Source organism: Equus asinus, chromosome 7, assembly GCF_041296235.1.
Source record: "Equus asinus isolate D_3611 breed Donkey chromosome 7, EquAss-T2T_v2, whole genome shotgun sequence".
Lineage (NCBI taxonomy): Eukaryota > Metazoa > Chordata > Mammalia > Perissodactyla > Equidae > Equus > Equus asinus.
The window spans coordinates 76,471,431-76,497,264 of NC_091796.1; the positions used below are offsets into that span (position 1 = coordinate 76,471,431).

Sequence of the window (25,834 nt, forward strand, 5' to 3'; positions counted from 1 at the left end):
ATGAAATATCAATATTTCAAACTTAGTAAACTCTGAAAAGAAGTAGAAAATACTTCTCTCAGAATTTTTGTGACTTGTAACATTGAACTTTGTCTTTTTCTGTTGTTATAGGTGGGTTTATTAAACTTAAACATACTTAGTGTAGGGGAAAAGAGTGCTTTTACAAACTATGCACAACTCTTATTCTAGAATGTGTATTGCTCTTTATGGTAAACATTTACCAACTAGCTATATTAAAAGACAGACTTCATTACCAAATGACCCAGCAGTTCCACTCCTAGACAGAGAACATACTCCACTCCAAGGGAACAGAGAGCATACATGCTCATAGACTTGGATGGGAAAGTTCGTACCAGCCTTATTCATACTAGCCAGAAAGTAGAAACAACCCAGATGCTCGCCAGCTGATGAATGGAAAACAAAATATGGTATATCCATAGAATGGGATATTATTTGGTAATAAAAAGGAATAAAGTACTGATACATGCCACAACATGGATAACCCTTGAAAACATTATGCTAAGTGAAAGAAGCCAGTCACAAAAGCCGTGTATTGGTGCATTTATATGAGATGTCCAGATGAGGGGAATCTGTAGAGGCAGACAGTAGATTAGTAGTTAAGAGGGGCAGAGTTAGAGGGAGTAGGGCTGATCTCTAATCAGCTTGGGGCTTCTTTTTGAGGGGATAAAAATGTTCTAAAATTGTTTGTGGTTGCACAACTCTGAATTCACTAAAAATCATCCAATTCTGTACATGGGTGACTTGTATGTGAATTATATCTCAGTGAAGCTGTTAAAGAACGATAGACCTAAGGAGCTGGCCTGGTGGTGTAGTGGTTAAGTTCAGCACGCTCCACTTCGGTGGCCTGGGTCCTCAGGTTTGGATCCCAGGTGTGGACCTGTGTCACTCATCAAGCCACGCTGTGGCGGTGCCCCACATACAAAATAGGAAAATTGGCACTGGTATTAGCTCAGGGCCAATCTTCCTCAAGCAAAAAGAGGAAGATTGGCAACAGATGTTAGTTCAGGGCCAGTCTTACTCACCAAAAAGAAAAAAAAAAAAGACAGACTTCAAAGTGGTGGATTAATATGGAAACCTGATGTGTTGCATCTGTTCTTATTCTTAGCTTTTATAAAAGCATAGCAGTTTGGAAGAGAACACAGATTCACTTTTTTCTCAATATTTCATCACAGTTATGCTTTGTATTTTGGCTGTCATTCCCTGTTTTCCCTTTGTTCCTTATGGAACATACTGAAGTTGATGTTGCATCTGCAACCTTCCTTCTGTTGAAAGTTCTTTGTAGGAAGAGAAATGAAGAAATAGTTTGTCTCTGAATTCTAGCAGCCTGATTCTCTGTCTACTATGCCTTTCCACATCTCTCTCCTGTGAATAAGCTCTGAACTTCAAAAGTAGCTCTGCAATCTGAGGAGACACAAGAGAAGAGGGTTGGAATATACACTTACTTATATGGCTTTAAAGACAAAGAGAGAGGAAAAGAAAAGATGCCAGGTTTATCGCCTGTAAAATATAGCATTTGATAGGGAGAGATCTTTTCAAAATAGCAATAACAATGTGTAATGTTTTTCTTTTCCTTCATTTCCTCCTTTCATTGTGAAGAACTCTCAATTGTAGTATCTCTTTTGAAGTTTTTCTCAAACCTAAGTAGCTTAAAATGAACTACTATTATTAAAGCTTGCACTGAAGGTTTCCACAAAGACAGCTGATAGGAAATCATAATTTTAGTTGGCATATGCAGAGTAATTATCTATGGGATTAATGATTTTAAGAACTTAAAACCAGTTTATTGAGCATCATTATGGTACAGGTCAGGATCTAGTAAGAGCAATAAAAGGTATCTTTCTGGTGTATGTTTTGTGATGTTAGAAAGAAACATGTATTTAACATAGATAAACAAAATAGATGTTATCTGAAACCCAACCATAATCACTTGCTGAATGATAACATCATGAACAAGAGTGAGCTGTGTCAGGAGAAGTGGTCCTCCCGTGTTCGTTACGTTTCTTTTGCATCACACATGACAGCCAGTGGCTGCTCCATCAGTTGCAGAAGGCAAGAGTCTTGGCACCTTTGTAGTTCACTTCCTGGCTAACTGGTACATTTGTCCCAGGAAACATACATTATTTAAGCTGTGTGTTTCCTTCTTTCTGCATTACCTTAAAAAAAAGAAAAAAGTTGGAGCTCCCACACAGGGGTATAAAACTTCAGATTATTCTACAATACAATTAAAATAACAGGGAGGGAAGAAATAGAATATTTGAGCTGAAGGCACATTTTTCATTTAGTCCAAGGCCCTGATCTAATAGAGAGTAAATTTGAAATGTAGGGGATCACGCTGCTTATTAGTGATAGAATATGCACTAGAAAATTCAGAGAATGATTGTCCAATAAATGTTAGCTATTTTTATGATTACTTACTCTGCCAGGCACGGCACTTATCATTTTATCTCATTTAATCCTCACAGCGTTCCTATGAAGTATAGGTATCTTTATTATTCTCATTTAACAGGCACTGAAACTAGAACTTAGAATGGTTAATTACCCAAGCTCCACTATTGGTTAAGTGTCTGAGTGAGGACTAGAACCCATGTTTATTCCAGAATCTAAGCTCTTAACTGCTGTGTAGTATAACAGGTAATGTCCCACTCAGCTACTAAATGTTAGGTTTCTGCATTACTGTTTATTATCAGTCCAAAGAAAATAATTAGAATACCATGATAGAAAATTTTAACTATAGATGAATTAACCACTTAGTAGCTATGTATGTGATAGTAAATCTGGATTCTGAGTACAGTAAAAGCATATTATGAGACTTTAGTATTTGAAATTGCTGTAGGGTCTCTTTCACCTATAGGAGACTTAATAGCTATAGGAAAACTGGGAGCATGGCTAAAGTCTCTTGGTTTGTGGGGTCTGGGCTGGAAGGATAGGAGAGAGATGTGGTTTAAGGGGAACTTAAAGGCCGAAGATAGGAGGATGCTAAAATCACAGTTCAGGAATACAAACCATAGAATTAGCCACTAGCCCAGCGGTATTAATGGTTGAAATATATTCTTAGAGGTCCCAAATAATTTTTTTTCTTATAATGAATATCTGTTGGCTCCCTTTTGTGGACTAGACACTAAGCACTGGTTTATAATAATGAACATGACAGAAAATAGTTGTGGCTTGTGGTAAGTGACAAGATAGGAATAAGCAGAATGTGAACATTGAGAATATTAAGAATAAAAAGAGGTGGGATTAATTATGTAAGGTTGTCAGGAAAGGCCTCTTGGAGGAGGCAACAAGAAACTGAGACCTGTAGGACGAGATGAAGCCAGCCCTATTGAATGCCAGAAGAGCTTTCAGGTGTAATTTCTAGAGAACTTTGTATCTGTAAAGCCTGTGGGGGTGGAGCAAAGTAGGGAGAGGAGTAAAATGGTGGGGAGGGGATTCTAAGAGATGAGACTAGAGAGCTAGGTAGGCCAGATCAAGTACATCTCCTTGGCTGTGGCAGGGAGTTTGGATTGTAAATACAGTAACATGATCTGATTCATATTTTAAAAAACACTTCTGGCTGCTGTGTGGGAATTGGAATTAGCAGAGCCAATAATGGAAGCAAAGAGATTTAGGAAACGGTTGCTGAAGTCGTTATAAAGTATGATGATGGCTTAAATTTGGATGATAGCAGTGGCAGTGGAGAAAATGAATCAGGCTATGTTCTGGAAGTAGAAATGACAGGACCTTGTAATAAATGTGGAGGGTACAGGAAAGGGAGGAAGCAAGGATGCCTAAACAACTGGGTGGATAGTGGTGCTGCTTTCTAAAGGGAAATATGGAGAAAAAATTATTTGGGGAGAATAATCAAGAGGTCCATTTTACAGGTTTGAGATACCTAAGAGGCATTTGGTGGAAATCCTGAGTACATAGAATTGAATATATCAGCCTGGAATTCTAAGGAGAGATCTTGGCTATAGTTGTGCTTATTGTGGGCAGAGCAGGTCAGGAGAGCAGTCTGTTCATATGTACTTCACGTATTTGCAAAAAATTTTACAGATTTTATAAAATGATTGTTTAAGGATGTTCACAGCCTATAAAGATGAGTAGGTTGGAAGGAAAAGTTGAGAACCACTGCTGTCAAATGTATTTACTTTCCTGTTAGAGGTATAAAATGTATCATGTAATTTTCATCTTAGTTTTTTCTCATTTGGAAGAACATCTGGAATTTTATAATGCAATAGGATTTTTATGAATATTTATTTTATCAGAAGATGCAAAAAGTATAGAAAATTTCAGTGTACATTAAAGTGGACATCCTTTTCAAGCCAGGGCAGTCGCTCTGTTAAGTTTGCTTTTATCCTGAGGTCCATATTTCTCTCTGCCTATTAATAAACATCAATTGGATGTCCAACAGATATCCTAAACTTCTCATAAAAAAAATGGAAGAGAACAAATAATAAAGATATTCCTTCTTGGGTGGGCATCAGGGAGAAGGAATCTCAGGGTTAGGGGGAGGAATTTATAAACTATTGCTTGACACTGCAAAGGGTTTTCTTGATGCTGCCCTTAATTTTATAATCTGCCTTAGAGTTTAGGCCAAAGATAAAGGAAGATACACTTCCACTATTTTCTCTCCCACAAGTAATTTTAAAAGTTAAAGATAAATCTGCTATAAGAAATATGGAAATAAAAATTACAAAGAAAAATTATTTTGGAGCATTGATTCCCTTAGGAAAGATGTAAATAAACTGATGAATCATTATCCCATTACCATATTCCCATCATTAGGACTTCAAATGTGAACAGCTTACAGGTACTGAAAAAAAAGCTAAAGAGAAAAATGTTGGGTTGGAATATAATTGTGTCTAAACCGTCCTATAATTTGAAATTTAAACAGAAGATTTTGTTTGGTTTAAAACCAAGCACTGTTTTGATCAGATACGCTGTACTGATATTACAGCATTGTTAAACCTGTGAGCATTCCTATAGGGGTCAGCATCTCCCCTTCATTTAAAAAGGGCTCTGTTTTCCTTTCCCTGGGAAACAATTTAGCCACTAAGAACTGGAGAGTTTCAAAAGATTAGTGGAGATAACTTCTAGAACTGATAAGAATTGATCAGTGGAATATATCTGGATAGAAGTCACATAGTATATGTCAAGGCAATGCTCGAACTTTAACTGAGTCAAATGGTCAATTTCTCTGATGTGAAATAAACTTTACTCTTAATTTTAGGGTACAGTTTAAACAGCACTAGATAAACTTGTCACGTAAGCAAAGCATATCCTCTGAACTCCTCTTCCCAGCCTGCACAAAGAGGGGTCCCATTCCACACCAGCTAAATCTGAAGAGTCAAGGGATGAGACCTCGGCCACAGTAGAGAGAAAAGCATCTCTGGGTGATTGTCTTGGCCTCTGGTAAAGCCCATAGACCTAGATACAGCCTCCTCACTGGCCTATTTAGTTTCCCTCAGGGTAGTAGTTGCCTAGAATTTTAGGGCACATTTTAAACGGCACAGATATAACAGTTATCCAAGGAACATAATTAAAATGTAGAGTCTGAAAGCCTGAGATGTGGCATAAAAATTCAGTTTTCTTTTTTGGGTCATTTTTTGCTGAGGAAGATTTGCCCTGAGCTAACATCCATTGCCAATTCTCTTTTCTTCCTTGAGGAAAATTAGCCCTAAGCTAACATCCGTGCCAGTCCTCCTGTATTTTTTTGTATGTTGGACACCGCTACAGCATGGCTGGTGAGTGGAGCAGGTTGGTGCCCGGGATTCAAACCAGGCTGCCAAGTGGAGTTTGTGGAACTTTAACCACTCGGCCACAGGGCCAGGCCCAAGAATTCAGTATTTTAATAAACATCCCTGGCAGTTGATCTGAGCAAAACACTTTGAAAACAACATACTGGGTATTGCTTTCAGAAAGTGATTTGATAAAATCATCAGTCAGGCTGACAAGTAGTCTGATTTCATAGATCTGTGAAAAGCCTAGTAACAAAGTGATCTCTCCACCACCTTAAATGATACCTATAATTCCATAGTTAGATTTCCAGGATTTTTTGGCTAAAAAGCAACAATTTAAACAGATTTTAGAAGCATTATTGATTGACAGGGGTGGACTCAAGCACAGGTTTTTTTTGATCATCCTATGTATTAGAGATGTGTCCTGCCAAGATTATAAAATTGTAGGTATAATCCTTTTACTCAGTCTCTCAACTGTGTTTTGATTTGCTGCTACCTTGCATAACTTCCTAAAATTCCTTTTTGGTTTTAACTGGAAAGTTTTCAAGATTTTAATCAAAACTCTATTTTCATGTCAAGAACAAGGCTCTTTAGGACACTGTCTAGTTGGAATTCAGCAGAACGCTATTCAAATTGAGTGAAGTATCTTAACCTATTTAATCTAAGAGTGTGTACTGTGTGATTCCATTTACATGAAGTAAAATGCAGGGGAAACTAATATGTGGTTCTGGGAATCAGGGTGACGTTTACCCTTGGAGGGCGTAGAGTGCTTAGTGACTGAAAGGGACGTGAAGCGGGGCTTTCGGGTGCTGCTGATATTCCGGTTCTTTGTCTGGGTGCCGGTTACCCAGGTATGTTTCGTTTGTGAAAATTCATTGGGCTATACACTTAGATTTTGTGTACTCTAAATCTACCCGCCAAAAAGCAGACTAGCATTTTAGGTCTACATTGCATCACTTGCTTTACCTCAGTGTTGCTATTTGTGTATTGAGACTTAGATTTCCCATTTACAGTAGTTGGTAAAATATTTTTCTGAAGTTAAAAAAGTATTCTTTATCTAATGACACCCTCAACAAAATTTCTGAAAGAGGCTGTTGCCTTCTTGAGGATTCTTGGTTATTATGCTTTATAATGGGGGGAATATATATTACTTAGAAAGTGTTTTATCAAATTTCATATTATGGTGAGGGTAAAAGGCTTAAGGAAAGCCAAATAACAATTGGATAGAAAAGGACTCAGAATTATAAAATTCTTGCGGTCAGTCAATTGCTTGGTTCATTGAGTCCAAACCTGAAATCTAACCTACGTGGGACAGAAACACTCATTGCATATAGATGTTGGGTTTCGCTAGATGAAAGTGGGCTTCTTACAGATGTTGGAAATGCCACATGCCACTTGCCCAGGTTGGGTAAAAATTAGAGATGGAGAAGTTAAAGAGAATATTAATTCCTTTATACCTTCTTAGAAGTACGAATACTTTGTTCTATCTTATAGAGGCATATTGGAGGAAATGGCATAGGAAATAGCTTAGCTTTCAATGAGGTTCATGTGAATTCTTACCTACCTTTAATGGTAAAACTGTTAACAGCAAAAACACATTGTTAGCAAAAGTTTTAACTTTTACCACTAGTAATATTTCAAAGCCTACATATAGAACACAATAGGAATTGATTATAAACTTGATTTACATAATCTTAGCAGCTTAGGGTGTGATTTATGAACCTGAACATATTCCTTTAGAAGAAACACTGAGAGAGATTAAGACGTGATCACACTGACAGTGTGGTCAAGAAGGGACGATGACACAGGGAAACTGACACTTACCTGCTTAGATGACAGATGTGGTGAGGTTTAAAGTCTACCTTTCCTGGTAGTAGTGGTTTAGAAATTACATACCTTGTTGCAGAGTCATTATTTTTACAGGTCAGGAATGGAGTGGGGTGTGTCTCAATTACATTCCTCTGCTTCTCTCAAGCCTTTGAGGCCCCTTAGTACCCCAGCTTGTTAGCGGTTAACAGTACAGTGTTTTGCATACTCTTGTACGTGTTTGCAGTCAACAGAGAGATTAACTACATTGGAGAAAACAGATGAGCCTATGAAAATACAGTCCCCAAAATACTGCTACTTAACTAAACCTCCCTTCTTTCAACTCATAATTTCTTTACACTAATGAAAAATGGTAACATTTTAATTATATTTATGCTAAATATTTGTGTTGCCTTTTCATCATCATTATTTTTTTTTATTTTTATAAACCTTCTATCTTTTAGATCCATGTAAAAGCTCATTTTGACTATGATCCCTCAGATGACCCTTATGTTCCATGTCGAGAGTTAGGTCTGTCCTTTCAAAAAGGGGATATACTGCATGTGATCAGTCAAGAAGATCCAAATTGGTGGCAAGCCTACAGGGAAGGGGATGAAGATAATCAGCCTCTAGCTGGGCTCGTTCCAGGTAAGAGACAATATAGTAGAAAGTACGTAGTTAAAAGAACATTTAAAATGCAAGCCTTTGCAGAGAAAAACTCACTTTTTCATGTCTTTAAAAAATGAGGTAATTACTTTTTCATGTAGTTTGGTTTTTATGTTGTATCTGTAACGTAAGTATCTTGAATATAAATGTGATCAGTTTGTTGGGTTTTTGAATGGAATTATGGTATAACCTCATAACCAGTCTCGTGTTAAGACTACCTTGTTATCAAGGCTACAAAACTTGATTGAACGTCAAAACAAGGCAACAAAACTTATAGTGTAACAGGTGATTGTCATCAATTAGGGCATCAAACTTGATTTCTATGTAGAAATTTGTTAAGATGCATCACTTTACAAGGAGTCAAGAGAGTAATACTACTGAATTTATCACTCCTAAGATATCTTAGGGTAGCATTAGAAAAAAATAGGGTGCCCCCATTTTTTTTTATTGAAGCAAACTGTCTCTAATTTAGACCAAACTAAAATTTTAGCTCACATTGGACATTAAGGTTATTAAGGGAACTTGTTTCTTAGAAAGAGTGAGGATGATACTTAATAAAATGAAATGTACAGACGTAATTTTTCCTACAAATTGTTGCTACAGTTCCCAGGATGGGGGTAAGATGGAGTGAGGGAAATGGAACCAAGAGAAGTATAGTAGGATATTAGAGAAGGCAAAGAAATACTTAGAGTATAACGAAATGGGAAGTGATGATAATTCATCAGTTTATTCATTCAACAAATATTGTTAAATCTGCGTTGTATAAGGCACTTTGCTTAGTACTGAGATAAGCTTCTCTTCAATACTTTAAAGCATATCCATTAAAGCATATCCATTAATACCTTAATTATACATTAATATAAAATAACAGGTATTTTTTCTGTCCATTACTTTATCATACTTCCATGGTATTGTGTCTGTTTTCCTCTGTTATAGTACTTTCTACCTTGTATTCTCAGTTTGTAAACTTCTTGAGGCCAGTGACTGCATCTTACTTATTCTTTTAAATCTAGGCAATATCTGTTAAATTAATAAATAAAAGATGCTTTAGGGGCCAGCCCAGTGGTGCAGTGGTTAAGTTCGCACATTCCGTTTTGGCGGCCCAGGGTTCGCTGGTTCAGATCCCGGGTGCGGACATGGCACTGCTTGGCAAAAGCCATGCTGTGGTAGGCATCCCACCTATAAAGTGGAGGAAATTGGGCACGGATGTTAGCTCAGGGCCAGTCTTCCTCAACAAAAAGAGGAGGATTGGCAGCAGATGTTAGCTCAGGGATAATCCTCCTCAAAAAAAAAAAAGCTTTAAAACAGTAGTTCTCTCGGAGCTGGTGCTTCTGAATGAGACCTTCTAAGGCTTTTCTGTAACATTTTCTGGCTTTTTCTTTTGCCTCTAACAGTTTTTAGGGATCATCCTTCCTCCTCAAACCTTAAGATCTTAAGCATAATAGATTTGGCTGTAGAATTTGACTTCCATTGACTTGACTGCAAGTAATAGGTTTAGAAGAAAGGAGGGAAAGGAAAGCATGAAGATAATACTAAAAAATATTAACTATTAGATACGTAGTATATAGATATGTAGAACAGAAGTTATCCAAAGACTGTGGAAAAGGTTATAAGGGCTCCCTTCTAACACTGGAACTAAACTAAGGAGATTTTCTGAGTGACAAGAAATTTCAACATAATATTTACATTTGTTCTTTATGTGTATAATAAGGTCACAGAAAGCCACAAATCACGTGCTTTAAAACCCAAAAGCTGGAAATAAATTTTGTCTATACTCAGTCATATTTCAAGGAAGGAGGAATGGGCTTCTCATAATCAGTTTAGAGGATGATGCTACACTCTTGATTCTTCAAAGTAACAGCTACAGGACATTCCTCTGGAATCCTGGAGTGCTGGGCAGCCATCGTGGTTCTACTTAGTGCTTGTGCCAAATAGCAGTTTGATATCTTCTCACCATGCCAGCTTTAGCCCATAAATATTTAAAACTAGTATTTATTGACTGACTGCATTGAGTTTTTGGAATTATATAGATGAATAAAGGAGATTTCAGTGATATTATTTCTAAGTCTTTTTATAGGACAAATAAATGAACCCACCTTAGTTTGAGTTTGAAGATGGTTTTCTGTTAGAAGGATTTTTTTTTTTTTGAGGAAGATTAGCCCTGAGCTAACATCTGCTGCCAATCCTCCTCTTTTTGCTGAGGAAGACTGGCCCTGAGGTAACGTCATTGCCTGTCTTCCTCTACTTTATATATGGGATGCCTGCCACAGCATGGCTTGACAAGTGGGGCGTAGATCTGCACCTGGGATCTGAACCAGCGAATCCCAGGCCGCTGAAGTGGAACGTGCAAACTTACCTGCTGTGCCGCTGGGCTGGCCCCATGTTAGGAGGATTTTTAAGAAGTTATTAGGTCCATCTCCCATTAATTCTGCTTTTCTTTCAAAAATAGTCGACATATGTGCATAGTATAAAAATGTGCCATAGAAGTACATCACTATAATGGTTTTAAACATTTTATTATGTAAATGATTAAAATTATTTTTTGTTTCTTATTTTTTTCTAAATCTATTAAAGTCAGATACTTATTTTTAAATTTTAATGCTCTTAAAGTGTTCCCTGTAGTCATAGTCACTCGTTTTACTAGGAATGCAATCTGTACAGCGCCTGGAGATAGCCTGGTTTCCCTTAATTCTTCTTAAGTGTATCAAACTCAATATTAATGTTTTTGCTTGTGCTATTATGAAATGCACTAAGTTTACAGATTATCCCAACATAGTGGAATTTCCTTATTGATTTTTAAGAATCCCTGGCTTGAAACGGAAAGAATTAGATATAAAGATTAAATATGAAAGCAGAACTCTAATCTGTAACTTTTACCCTTAAGAAAAAATACATTTGATTTTAAGATAGACATCTAAAAAGAAAGATGATGGTGAGAAACCTTGAAAGCTTCCTATATTAAAATCTTAATCCTTAAAATATTATGTTTTTCATTTACTTGTGTCATTGTTAGTTTAAAGGTGGAAATAAAAAAATCATTAATACAGATTCATACAAATATATACACACGTACACAGAACAAGAGGGATTGAGAGTAGTAAATGCAAGGGAACATGTTGAGTGATGTCTTGGAATTCAAGTGATGAATCTTCACGTTATTTTGGAAAATCAACTCGTAGAATTAATTTCCTTGATTTGAGACAGTTCTAAATGATCAGAACCATTGTAAGATCCAGCATAGTACTTTCCACATAGTCAATGCTCAATGAAAGCTTAGTAGAAATTTAACTATTAAATTGTCTACCAGTGGCTTGTTATTTGTCTTTTCTAATAGTTGGTATATGTTCTGGTAATACATGTCCTAGGTTGGTTGAGAGTGAGGTTGAAACTTAATACCTTAAACATTTGAACTTACAGTCACAGCTGACATAATCTCATGTGGTGACAGAAGGATTTAGAAGGGAATATAAATGAAGAGTTACCTCTAGTGTTTTCCCTTGATTAAAAGAAATGCTTCTATCCTTTTAAGTATTTTACTTTTTCCTTTCTGCTATTTAGGGAAAAGCTTTCAGCAGCAAAGGGAAGCCATGAAGCAAACCATAGAAGAAGATAAGGAGCCAGAAAAATCAGGTTGGACACTTGTATTTGACATTAATGAGAGGCTTCTTGGGTTTCCACCTGGAACCATGTTTAAATTAACTTATCAGTTAGAACTGTCAAGAAACGTGTATTCATGGCAAGAGTGATGTGAGAGGCAAAACTGATTTTCTTAGGACTGTAAAGAAAGGACAGGATTTAAGTATTAAAGATTGTCTATAATGTGAGATTAATGAAAATTGTAAATACTTCCCTGAAAAATAGTTCTTCTATGAACAGTGTAATAAATGTTGATAAATTTAAATTAAAAACTGTTTGAGTTCTTTAGTTTGAAATACATAGCTTTGTTCAAGGAAACAAATACCACATTTATAGTTATGTTTATGATTGTTCAACAGGAAAACTATGGTGTGCAAAGAAGAATAAAAAGAAGAGGAAAAAGGTTTTATATAATGCCAATAAAAATGATGGTAAGTTCCGCTGTCAGATATAGCTGGATTATATCTGAAAAAGGTCCATATCTAACATTTAAAGGAAATTAAGCTGATATTTTCAGGGGGTTTTATTTCTAGTCCTGTTTTGCCTCTTAATGTAACATATTTTCTTAAGAAAGTAATTTGGCAGGAATTACTTTCTTTTGGAATCCTATGAGTATGCAGTGTTTTGCATTCTGAGAAAAACAGGTATAAAAATTGAAGTACGATTTAGTATATATAGTGTTATGTTGGTAATTTCCTCTAATTCTTTCCTTCTTGGACTCTTTATTTGCAAAATTAATACTTGAGTCTAACAAATTCTAACAATATAGCTGTATTTTAAGTATAAAATGAATATTTTTGTCTATAATAACTCATGTCACTGCGGCAACTCATTCCATAGAGCCTGCTACCTGCTGGATGAGTCAGGCACAGAGGAGAGTTTTTAATTTAATTTTAATTTATTGCTCAGATTAAAATTTTCTTAAGTTGTACCTTCTCTTAAAATCAAAACCTCAATAACACTGGACTCATATTCCCAAGTGACAACAGTCTGCTGGACCTGAGTGATGGCTCTTGTCTTTATACGGGGCATCTCCTGTCTCAGTTCAGCAGTCTCCACCACATCCAGTTGTTCGCAGATCCACCCTGATTTACTGCTTTCATTACCTTCTTGGTTGGCCCTTATGGGCATTAAAATTTGCTACCCCTGCTTTGGTTCATGTTAGAAACAAGCCAAATAATAAAGCAAAGGCACTCCGTAACTTCTTATAAGTTATAACATTTATAAGGCTTATTCTCTTAATATCTTGAATTTTTTTTAGGCAGCATAAACTAAACTAATGAAAATAAAATGTTACAGATTATTTTAAAATTCCATATAAAATAAATCTGAGATTTGATCTACTTTAATAAATTTTTCCAAAATAAACATCCTTAATGCTAATTGATAGATTGTGTAACTAAGAAGATTATTGAATTTTTAATCCTTTCCTTTATGCTTGGATAAGTGATTAATACCTGTGTTTCATCCTTTGATACACACTAAAATTAACTGGTTCAGCTCGAATAGTTATTATGCTATAGAAAACTTGCACATCTGAAGTCTACAGATAGATAAATGAAGTCTGTAAATCAAAATGCTGCCACATACATGTTAGAAGAAGGAACTCAGATTTTTCAAAGGGAAAAGCATTTTGGGAAGGGAAGGAGTTACATTTCTGTTCATAATGATATCATAATTAATATTTTTATTAATAACTATCATTTTTAGTAACTGTTCTATTTCAGGGGCAGTAACTGTATGCTTTAGATACTTTCAATCATTTTGTTCTCACAATAAATCCCTTGAGATTACAGATAAATAAATTCAAGTTCAGATATTAAATGACCCACTTAAATTCTTAGACCTAATATATGATTGAGCTGGAATTTAAACAAATGTAGTTTGAGTTCCTACTCTGTGCTTTGTGCTAAGCACTGGCAAGACTAAGATGGTCCCTGTCCCCGTGGGACTTAGAGCTGAGAGAGTCTGATGCTCTTCCCAGTCAGGGAAAGTGGTGTAAGTGGGAAGATGGCAGGCTGCTCATTGTCCGCCTTTCTTCTTGCCACTTGACAGCTCTGCTTTCCTCTGGATTGTGGGCTTTAGGAGTGTTACCCCTCCCATCATAGTTTATACTTCTTCTTGAATCAAGACCTCAGGTTAGTATTAGTATTCCAGAATAATGTAAACATAAATGCAGAAAGTGTGGGTAGCACACAGATGACGTTTTCAAGTTACATAGTCAGAAAAGTATTCCAGCTGTCCTGATAACACTAGTTGTAGCCACTAATTGTAAATGTTTGTCTATGCCAGGTATTGTGCTCAGCATGTACGTTATGTCTGATCCTTAAACCAACTCTCTAAGTAAAGTATTAGTATCCCCATTTTACAGAAATGACAGACACTATTCTCATTAGTTTATCCCCTGGTGCCCCACCTTCTGTCAAACTGTTGGCTGCGAACTAGCTATTTTACATAAGAATCAGTATAGTTATATTGTATTAAACATTCAAAAGCAGTGGGAAACAAGAGAAGCAATAAACATTTCTAGAAGGATTAATAGATTGTCTGATTTATTTTCATAGTATCCTGGCAAAGATATAAGGACATGGGAAAATACTCATGATGTAATACTACCCAGTTATTACTATTTTGACCCAAAAAGTTAAGCATTTCTAATGATAAATTGTGCTTCTTTCTGCTTTTTGGGGAAGATCTACATGTCTATCTTTTATCACATGGGAATAATTCTGTCTGAAGGGCTTAACTTTTTCTTTTTCAAAGATTATGACAATGAAGAGATCTTAACTTATGAGGAAATGTCACTTTACCATCAGCCAGCAAATAGGAAAAGACCTATCATTTTGATTGGTCCACAGAACTGTGGCCAGAATGAATTGCGTCAGAGGCTCATGAACAAAGAAAAAGACCGCTTTGCATCTGCAGTTCCTCGTAAGTTTGGATGTGTTCCCATTTTCCTGTGCTTTTCAGTTTACCACCTGAGAACCTAACTGTGTAGGAAAATTTTTCATCCATTTCATCAAAACAGTATTGTCCAGGAAAGAGGAATTTTGTTTTAACCAAATCTTTTGAGAATTTGTTACTAAAGATGGTCATTCTTGAGAAATTTCAATTTTTCCTAGAGGTATGCTACTAATTATTTTCTAAATGAATTTCACTTGGGCTTCTTATAATTCTCTTTTCAATATGGAATCAGCTCCTGGTTTTTTAAGACCTAATCTCTGCACACAGAAGTTCCATTTAAAGATTTTATAGTACCTAATCTAATGGAAATAAACTTTAGGAAAAGATGAGTGGTATGGCAAGATCAAGTATGTTAAAGTGTAAGCATAAAATGTATTAAGATAATTAAATGTAAATATTATTAACATATTAAAAACACATTTTTGCTCACTTTTCTCAATCTAGAAGTAAAATCAATGTTAAATTAAACACACGGACTCTTAACATTTCCTCAATTCATTATTTCATAATCTGTCTTACAAAATAAAACTTTTTTTTGCCTACAGAATTATCCCCCATCCTTACTCTGATCCACACGCATTATTTTTACCTGGTTTTGTTTGCCTAGATACAACTCGGAGCAGGCGAGACCATGAAGTAGCAGGTAGAGATTACCACTTTGTTTCACGGCAAGCATTTGAGGCAGACATAGCAGCTGGAAAGTTCATTGAGCATGGTGAATTTGAGAAAAATCTGTATGGAACCAGCATAGATTCTGTACGGCAAGTGATCAACTCTGGCAAAATATGTCTTTTAAGTGTTCGTACACAGGTAAATTTATTTTGGTTTAGGGTGTTGAACTTGAGGGCATTTTTTACAGTCATTTAGTGGAAACTGTACTTTGGTCCAAGAACCACAGGACCTAATTAAGTTCTCATGAGGTATTTCCCCACTGATTCCCTGTGTGAAATCAGACAGATTGCTATAAATCTCTTTCAGTTCCCTCAGAGAGAAAAATAAATACATACCTACATATATTCACATGTATATATTTTCTGAAACTTAAGATACAGTAACTCTAGTACTGGCAGTACACTAAGTCTTTTAGAGGTTATAAAAGAATTTCCCTTTTCTGATTCTGCTCTGAGAAAAATTAGAATATTTAGAGGTCATTTTTATGGTTTTAAATGCCATAGTTCAAGTATTAGCAAGTATCATGATGAATGCTTGATTGTATCTAAATATGATGAAACCGCCATTCATTTCTATTATTTGGCAGACTAAGCAAAAACTTTAAAAATTGCTAACAATTGCTTCTTAGATTTCCATTAAAAAATAATAATTTTAGAAATTTGGGATGTTTACAATTGTGTTTGTTGTGGAAACTTTTTTCTTTTTCTAGACTTCATAGCTTCAGCATAAGACTTTCGTTAATGTGGGGGAATCTCCTGCGTATGTCAACTCAGGAAACATAGGCAGTGGTCATTAAAAGGATGTATGTGCAAGAGAATTGCCTCCAAAATGGCTATTCTGAAACAGTAATTAGGTTTTCTTTGTCTTTTAGTGGACAAAAGAGCTTAGTCTCTACTATTTCAATTATAAACATTTGATTCAAGAGAAGTATAAATGTCTTTGCTAAATTCCTTCAGAATTCTTTATTTTATTTAGGCTAACAGTTTTACCAAAGAACCAAGAGGAGTCAAACATATTGTTTAAATTAGTAATGTTTTTAGATAGAAAAGGGCATGTCCCTGTAATTCCCATTCTAGTAGAATGCTTCAATTTAGGGGGACACAGTCATGCAATATAAAAGGCAAGGTAGAAAGCACAACCTCCTAATGCAAACCGAGTGTGCTTTTTCATGGATGTGCTTTTCCGGAATTGTGTATGTGTGTGTGAGGTTTTACTGGTTCTGCTTGCATTTAGACCCTGGCACATGGGAAGGTGACTGCCCATTTCTGATTCCTCCAAAATGGATTTTTAGTATGATTATTATAACTTGTATGTGATCTTATTAGCAGGATATTTTAGCATCGCAGAGTTTTAATCCTTCAATGTCATTTAGTATTATTTTATTACATAAACAGAGCAAGCCAATATTGTGTGTGCATGTGTGTGTGTTATTTTATAGGTAAGCAATATATTCTTATAGTGAATGGTAGGATCTCAAAATATTGTGAATTGTTTCTTACAAAGATGTTTGGAAGCACTTTTAGGTAATGTTTAAGAAATGGCTTTACTGGAGCCAGCCCTGTGGCATAGAGGTTAGATTCAGCACACTCCACTTCAGCAGCTCAGGTTTCCAGGTTCAGGTCCCGTGTGTGGACCTACACCACTCATCAGCCATGCTGTGGTGGCGACCCACATATAAAGTGGAGGAAGATGGGCACAGATGTTAGCTCAGGGCTAATCTTCCTGGACAACAACAAATTACTTTATTATATTCCAAGTATATTATTGGGAAGTAGTTAAATGATGAAAATTATTTTAAAAATCCAAAATATCTTTTCTTTACAGTCATTGAAGACTCTCCGGAATTCAGACTTGAAACCATATATTATCTTCATTGCACCCCCTTCACAAGAAAGACTTCGGGCATTATTGGCCAAAGAGGGCAAGAATCCAAAGGTAAAGTTATTATACTGTTGTACTATTCCATTGAAAATAAACGTGAAACAGTCATGGCCTAATATGTCGTGGTGCTTAAAAGCTACATCAGCTTGAACTTTCAAACTGATTATTCTTTCTGTCATACCACTTTCCCCAAATTTGCATGGTTGCCTCTGTTTGGACTATGTCAGCTCTCCCACTCCTCTTCTTGTTCCCCACACATTCCCTATTGTTACCCCAAATATATGGTAACCTTTGGCATTCCTTAGAACCTCCTTAATCATCTTCACATTTCCAACAGGGATTATGTGACACTCCTCCCCCCAAAAAAAGTTCTCAGCCGATTTTTAGGGATTACATAATCACTTTTTTCTCCAGATATCCCGCATATGGAGGAGCCAAAGTGGAGTGCTCTTGCTTTTCTTTTATCTCATTGAAATTTTATGTTCTGTTTATCTTCTCCCTTTGTTCTTGTCACATGATCTGAAATGGAAAAAAATTTTAAATTATTTTAGATGCTGGACATGGTTGAGGCAGTCCATATTATATTAAATATTATTAATAATTAAATGATAATATGCTAATATGTTAATCAGAAAGCATTGACTTTGTGTGAAATGAGAACTGTCAAGTGACCTATATCAAAGTAATAAATACATCCTTGTTTTTGCTGATTTCTTAAATATTTCTATTTTGCAGAGGAATCACTCATCTCCTCATTCATTTGCTATCCCTTTAAATCTCCTTAAAAGCCATAAAAACACATAACAACACTCTTCCTTAGAAGCGCTTAAAAGTCATTTAAAGCATAATAACACGTCTTCCCTTCAATTCTTGACAGTTCTCCACAGCCACCAACCCTCCTTCTTCCTCCCCAAGGGAGCTTTTTTCACTCTTGGTTTACTTACATTTCTTATTCAATCTGTATGTGAAGGTAGTATTTTTCAATGTCTTAGGCTTATAGACTCCAGGGATTTTCCAATCCTACACATTGAGCATAATTGTGGTTGCTTTGTTTAGGCTAAGTAGGCTAGCTGGTTAAAGTAGTGTTTCTTTTTTGCCACACAATTGTAAGTTCATAAATAAGTGGGGTCAGAGTATCTGCTGTCCTTAGCACTTGGGGTGATAGAAAAGAAACATGAGACGTGGTTGCTGGCTGTTCTTGAGGAGGATCACACTATAATAAGGAAAGCAAGAGTAACACTGTGCAACTTAGTGCCCAGTGACTACTTTGGTAGACCAGAAATACCATGGTTGTTAAGGAAAGGGATGCACATTAAGGACCAGAGTGGACTCCATTCAGCTTGTTCAGCCTAATTTTCCATTTTCTAACATACGCACTTACTTTTTGTTAGGTTATTCTTCTCCAGCAAGGATTTCAGTGTCATGCCAGGGTTCCAGATGCCATTCCAAAACAGGTTAAGCAACTGTCTTTTGGCTGGTGGTCTCTGGCAGTTCCTTCATGGAATTTTTTACCTACTTTATTTTCGATTAGCTCTCCCAAGTTGAGTGAGGTCTAGAAAGATACTGATTATACATATTTTAAAAGTAGGAACTTAATCAGCACCAAAATGTTTTAACAGTATACAATGTGCTTGATTTTCTAATTAGAGTTTTCTGATTTTTAAAAATTAACTTTACTGAGGTTACTTTACATACAATAAAATGAATTGTGTAATTCAGTGAGTTTTGGTAAAATGTATACCTGTGTAACTACCATGCCAGGCAAGATTTAGAACGTTTTCATCACTCTGATTTTCTCATGCCCTTTTGAAATTAATACCCCTCCACTCTTCCCCGGGCAGCCACTAATCTGCTTTCTGTTACTATAGATTTGTTTTGTCTGTATAGAAGTTCATACAAATGGAACCATACAGTATGTTTTCAGTTTGCACCTGGCTTTTAATCAGCATAATGTTTTTGAGATTCATTTATGTTGCATCTAACTTTCTTATTGCTGAGTTGTGTACCACGATCTAAATATACCACATTGCATCCGTTCACCAGTTAAAAACCTGGGTTGTTTCCAATTTTGAGCTAGTGTGACTAAAGCTACTCTGAACATTCGTAGTCTTTTGGTGGATATATATTTTCATTTCTCTTGAATTGCTGGATCAAATGGAAAGTGTATGTTTTAACTGCATAAAAACTGCCAAACTGTTTTAAAGGCAGTTTGCCATTTTATGCTCCCACTCTGATTCCATTGTTTTCACATTCTTATCAACTTTTGCTACTGTTGGTTTGTAACAATTTTTTAGCTATTCTAATAGGTGTAAAGTGTTATCATTATGGTTTTCATTTGCATTTTCCTTATGACTAACGATAGTAAGCATCTTTTCTTGTAATCATTTAGGCATATTCTTTTGTGAAATGTCTGCTTATTTTTTTAAATTAGGTTTTCTTATTGAGTTGTAAAGAGTATATTTCTGGATATAGGTATTTTCTCAAAGCATTTGTACCTTTTTTGGATATTTTTTGAAGATCAGAAATGTTTAATTTTAATGAAGTACACTCTTTAATTTTTCTTATGGTTAATGATTTTTGTGTACTGTTTAAAAAATTTGCCTACTCCAAGCTTATAAAGATTTTATCCTGTGTTTTCTTCTAAAAGCTTTCTTGTATTAGCTTTTACTTTTTGGTCTGTGAACTATCTCAAATTAGTCTTTGTTTTAGTGTGAGGTGAGGGTAGAGGTTGTTTGTTTTTAATCACAGGTAGATATCCAGTGACTCTAGCATCATGTCTTGAAAAAGACCATCCTTTCTACCAGTGAATTACATTGGCACCTTTGTCAAAAATGACCTGACCAAATATGTAACAGAGGTGGGTGGGGATTGTTTCTGGACTCTATTGTGTATTTATGCTAATATCACTCTGACTTGATTACTGTAGCTTTATTGTAAGTCTCGAAAAACAGTCATAAAAAGGAATGAAGTACTGATACATGGTACAACATGGATGAACCTTGAAAACATAAGTAAAAGAAGTCACAAAAGACTTGGAAGATTCCATTGACCAATGTCAGAATAGGCAAATCTAGAGACCTAAAGTAGATCAGTGGTTGCCTTGGGCTGGGGGTTGGGAGAAAATCAGGAATATCTGCTAACCGGGTATGGGTTTTTTTGTGGGGGGGCAGTGATGAAAATGTTCTAAAATTGATTGTAGTGTTGATTGTACAACTGTGTGACTATACTAAAAACTATTGAAGTGCGCATTTTAAGTGGGTGAATTGTATGAATTCACCATTGTATTGGTTCCAATTCACCATTAAATGAGTGAATTTTAAGTGAATTTTATCTCAGGAAAGCTGTTAGTGGGGGAAAAAAAAATCCCAGCAGACTTTTCTCTAGAAATTGCAAAGCAGATTTTTAAATCTTCCTGCCTACATACAGAACGTAAACAATCAGTTATCTGATTATACTCTGAATCTCTGACTCTGTCCTGTTAGAATGGGGGCTTGAGAGTGGTAAACTGAAACTATGAACTGATACAGACAGTTGTGCCTATAGACTATTTTTTTCAGTCCAAAAATTTTTGAGCAAAAACATTTTGTTTCATCTTAGCCGTGAATTGTAATTTGAAAAATAAGAGGAAATTAAAACATAGAGTACCAAATAAATGATATAAGCCATTTTGACAAAAGATGAAATAAATAATGTCTTACATTTCATAAACTAGGTGGATTGGATGTTCATGTGAATCTGTGTAAGATGTGGGGCTTAACATTTACATTTCAACTCTAGCACCACAAAGTTTAGATTCTATGTTGTTCTTTTTAAGATTTTATTTTTTTCCTTTTTCTCCCCAAAGCCCCCTGGTACATAGTTGCATATTCTTTTGTCATGGGTCCTTCTAGTTGTGACATGTGGGACGCTGCCTCAGCCTGGTTTGATGAGCAGTGCCATGTCCGCACCCAGGATTCGAACCAACGAAACACTGGGCCACCTGCAGGCGGAGCACGCGAACTTAACCACTCGGCCACGGGGCCAGCCCCTCTATGTTGAGTTCTTGAATGTTCTTTCAATAATCTTGAGCTTTGAGTAGACAGAAGTTTTAGCAAGAATGTCACAGTGTGTTCAGTTACAATGGTGTAGTGAAGTCCCTGCTGGAGCACAAAGGATTCTGTGTACCATAGCCAGATGTACAACATTCCCGAATGAAAATCAGAGAGCCACACAGGAAACTGCCTCAGGATGAGCCACAGCTGTCATACTTTTAATATGTTTTACTACCGTCACAGAAGTTCAACCAGTTGACTGATAGAAATTGTTTTGTATTGTGGATCCAATATAGTATTGATGTGTGACCTTTATATCTGAGACATTTGCATTTGAGTTCTCTTTATTGACAGGAGTGATTTGGGGGTAGTTTCACTTTCTTGAACACGTGTGCCTGATAATCAGAGGGTTCTGGATAAGTTTTGCGCATAGCCTTGCGACCTGCTTGTCTATGTGAAACTGCTGTTTGCTTTACTCAGTATTTTAAAGTAGCCTGTTCTGTATCGGTTCCCAAACTCTTCTTATGATACTTTTTTGCATCTTAAAGACCTTCTTTGTGTATTTAAAACAGAGAAGAAATTTAAAATATTAGGCTATTTCCCAAAAAACAGATTATTAAGTCTTGGGTTGACCACCAATGTTTTCATAGAAAAAGATACCCATTCTGTTAATCCTTTTCTTTTCCAATAAGATTTAGTCTGTCTAATTCTGGAACAGATATAAAGGGCAGGGGTTCTCTGTAAGAGCCGAGAGGAGATGGCACTTTGGGTCCTGCTGCCCTTGCTCCAACCAGAAGGGTTCACTCTGTGTTACACATGTTATTTTTAGGGAGAGGATATGATGCCTTAAAATGTTTGAAAACGCGTGTCTGTATGGAATTCAAAGTTCCTTTCTGTGCTTTTGAAGCCTCTAGTCTTGTGGGTGAGATAAGAGAGAAATATATGAAAACCTAAATAGCAGTATAAACGGGCTATATTGAGTCCCAGATGATTCACAATGTGAGTCCCGAAGATACCAGAGCAAAGGAAGTCACTGTGGCCATGACAGGGTTGGGGAGGAGCTCCTGAGGTTGAGGATTTTGAGAGAGAGAAGGAAATCAATGTAAGATCATTTCTTGTTCTTCAGCCATCTCTGTCTCATGCTATATTTGGTAAGGAATGGAATGACCTCACAGTTTTTATCTTCTCTTTGCAGCCTGAGGAATTGAGAGAAATCATTGAGAAGACTAGAGAGATGGAGCAGAACAATGGCCACTACTTTGACACGGCAATTGTGAATTCAGATCTTGATAAAGCCTATCAGGAATTGCTTAGATTAATTAATAAACTTGATACTGAACCTCAGTGGGTGCCATCCACTTGGCTGAGGTGAAGGAAACGTCTGTCCCATGGCATGATTGGACTTGAGCTGGCAAAGTGCCAGTAGGAAAACAGCCCTGATACTTCAGCAAGATGCTGAAAGGTGAGGATAAGGTGGCAGGCAGTATAAGCTGTAGACTTGTTCTTAGATCTCAAGCTAGTGAGAAAATCCCCTTAGGCAATTTGTGCACAGCAGTCTTTATTCTCTATTCATGGCTTTAGAGGTTCTTGCCTCGTTTGGGGATTCTAAATGGAAGCTTTCAACAGAGCAGTTCCATTTTATCCATGTAAAAACCTTTAATTCTGTTTTCACCTAACTAAATCTTTTCTGCCTAGTCATATTTCCATGGAAAACTTGTGTGTATATACACAATGGTCCATGTCTCACACAGTTATAAATATTGTTATTTAACAGTTAACTTAAATGACTTCATGGAAATTTGGGGGGGGGGGGCGGGACATGTGCTTCAGTGCACTGTGCAAGACACTATTTGGCCAGAAGACTGGTTTAGTCATCAGAAATACTTTCCTAAATAAAAGGTGCCACTGTGGTTTGGAGCTACTCTGTTAGGCTTGAATTCATTTGTATGTCTTTTAATTCTTAAAAAACATTCCATTAGAGCACCAATTTTTTAGCTCAAACTTTGTGGATCAGACTTTTCTGCACGCTCGGCAGACTCTGATCTAGTTAAACGTACACAACGTATGCTGATCTTTTTAAAAATATGATTTTCTTAAATTTTCTTAATTTTTTTCTTAAATTGTTGCAAGTGATTTGATGACCTTGCTTCTTTTCTCTGATCTGGATAGTACAATAGAATGTGTGTTAGATTTTTATGAATGGCAGATGTTCATATAAACTGTGTTGACTAAGTTTCTTCCTCATGATGCAGATAGTTTTTTATGTACATGAGAGGACATAGCACGTTTGATAGATTTTTGCATTTTTATATATGAGCACAGTATAATTTCATGACTGTGCTGTGTTATATAGGTAATAAACTGGAATTCTGTGATGAATGTAGCTGCTGTACTGTATACTAATATTTAATAGGTTGACAAATAGTCATTGAGAACACTTGGTCAACATTGAAATAAAATTATATATATCTGAGGGAAATATGATGACAGCTGACTTTGAGATCAGAAGGAAAGGATGACCTGAAAGTCATTTGAACATCTTAGGAAAAGAACATTAGAGGGGAGAAAGTTAAGCATATAGAAACAGGTTTTTATCCTAACAAGGTCTGCCTCTTATGACCAGAATGCAACAGCTTGCTATATCATAAATGTTTAAGCTAATGGGATTTTTGTACTGTCTCTATAGCTGTAGCTTTACAATTCAACTTCTGTAATTGACATGGAAAGTCAATTTGTTAGTTTCTTCAAGCCTTTAGGGATGGTGTGATGTGTGACAAACAACCTCAAATGTGAATGTCTTTATTTTTATGATGACTTTAGCTACAGCATTTCCCGTTCCCAAAGCTAAACACTGGAATAATACTGAGTTGTCACTTAATTTAACATAAGCAATTGTTTTTAATGAGTAGTTTGTCTCAGTGTCATGTATATATTTGATTTTTTTCTCTTCTACGGAATTTTATTTGAACAAATGTAGACAGTTTATATGTTGCCTTTTTCTGTTCAAATTTGCATGGCCTCAAAGTTGGCTGCAGAGTGTGTCTTATGTGGAAATACTTTCAAGATAATGTTCCTTAGGAAGAAAGTAACATTACTGGGTTAGGGAAGGAATGCCATACATACTGTCTTCAGGTCTGAAACACTCCAGCTTATGGCAAGAAAACGCAAAGGTCACACTGATTTTCAGCATTGAAAACCAAGGAGTATAAAGCACTTAATCTTTTCAGTTTTCCAGTGTACTTTCTCCTCAGGAATGAAAGGTAGTCTATGGTAGACAATAGAGATTTGTGAACTGCTTATCATAACTGACAGCTGTTTTCAACCCTAAAATCTAAAATGTTGGTAGTGTAAGTTAAGTTAGATGATATTGCAGGGAGTGTCAGTAAGTGGCTGTTGTGCCAGTCTCTGAGTTAGCCTGCAGACTGCAGGGCCACACTAGGGCCATGTGTTGTCAAGACTCAGACATGGCTTTAACAAGCAAACCCCCTACTAAGGCACATGCCATGCCCGAGTATACTTTTAGGAAGTCTAAGGTGACAAGAGAGATCTGGGGGGTCAGTAAAGTCCTATAGTTCTCTCCCTCCTCATCAGCAATGGGAGAGAGAGAAATGTTTATGCCCCAAACTTGTCTCAGTCCTAGTGATCTGGATGTGCTGATACTCAACACAGTCCCTAAACAAAGAGAAAACTGAGTTGTTGCTGACTTCCTTGAAAGAAAATGGAAAAAAGCCTTGCTATACACCTAACTGTTGAGCTGCTCTGGCCAGTTCCATTTCCTGTCTCTCTGTGGTTCTGATTGGAGACCCCAGTGTGGGGGAGGTCTTAACCACTTATAGGAATGATACCAATAGCTAATGGAATGCACATGTTAATGCAAATAAGGAAATATCTTCCTTTACTAAATTTTCTTAAGTCAGAACAAACAGAAAGAAGAATAGTAGTTAGACTAATCCAGATTTGCTTTCTATGAAAATCTAATGTCTGGAATTTTATTCCTTTTCTCCTGGCCTAAGGAATATGTATTGATAAGGAATAATTTGAATGTAATTTTGTGAATGTGTGTGGAAAATATAAACCAGGGATTTAGCCTTAATAAAGGTAACCTGACATCTGTTGTTAGTCCTTTGTACTCTCTTACCCTGTATCTGCACTCTTGTTATTTTGAGATGTCATACTGCACACTGTTATTGTAAAAATAAAAAGTAAAATTATATTTCAAATAAAAAAAGCCACTGAGTACTTTCTCTTGCTGTATTTATATCCTCTCCATTCATGGTTCAACACATCTGACAAACAGGCTGCCTTCAAGTTTGTGCCTGAAGCAAGTCCGTTGGAACCTCGGGATGAAACGCACAATACTTTTTAATGTATTCTTCATGGTGGAGGAGTGCCCCCTGTTGGCACAGATGTGGATCTTGTTTCCCTACAATGCTATGAACT

General features: G+C 36.3%; 1 protein-coding gene across 3 annotated transcripts in view; it reads left to right on the plus strand.

Annotated features, from left to right (window-relative positions):
- Positions 1-25,638, plus strand: part of PALS1 (protein associated with LIN7 1, MAGUK p55 family member) — an 89,956-nt gene extending 64,318 nt beyond the window's left edge. For all 3 annotated transcript variants that reach the window (XM_044773796.2, XM_044773798.2, XM_044773797.2), the window contains exons 9-15: positions 8,009-8,192; positions 11,769-11,840; positions 12,206-12,277; positions 14,610-14,777; positions 15,418-15,620; positions 17,307-17,417; positions 22,590-25,638. In XM_044773796.2, the coding sequence (XP_044629731.1) occupies positions 8,009-8,192; positions 11,769-11,840; positions 12,206-12,277; positions 14,610-14,777; positions 15,418-15,620; positions 17,307-17,417; positions 22,590-22,766 (987 nt within the window). In that variant the 3' untranslated portion in view covers positions 22,767-25,638. The remainder of the gene's footprint in view (positions 1-8,008; positions 8,193-11,768; positions 11,841-12,205; positions 12,278-14,609; positions 14,778-15,417; positions 15,621-17,306; positions 17,418-22,589) is intronic.
- Positions 25,639-25,834: the final 196 nt, after the last annotated feature.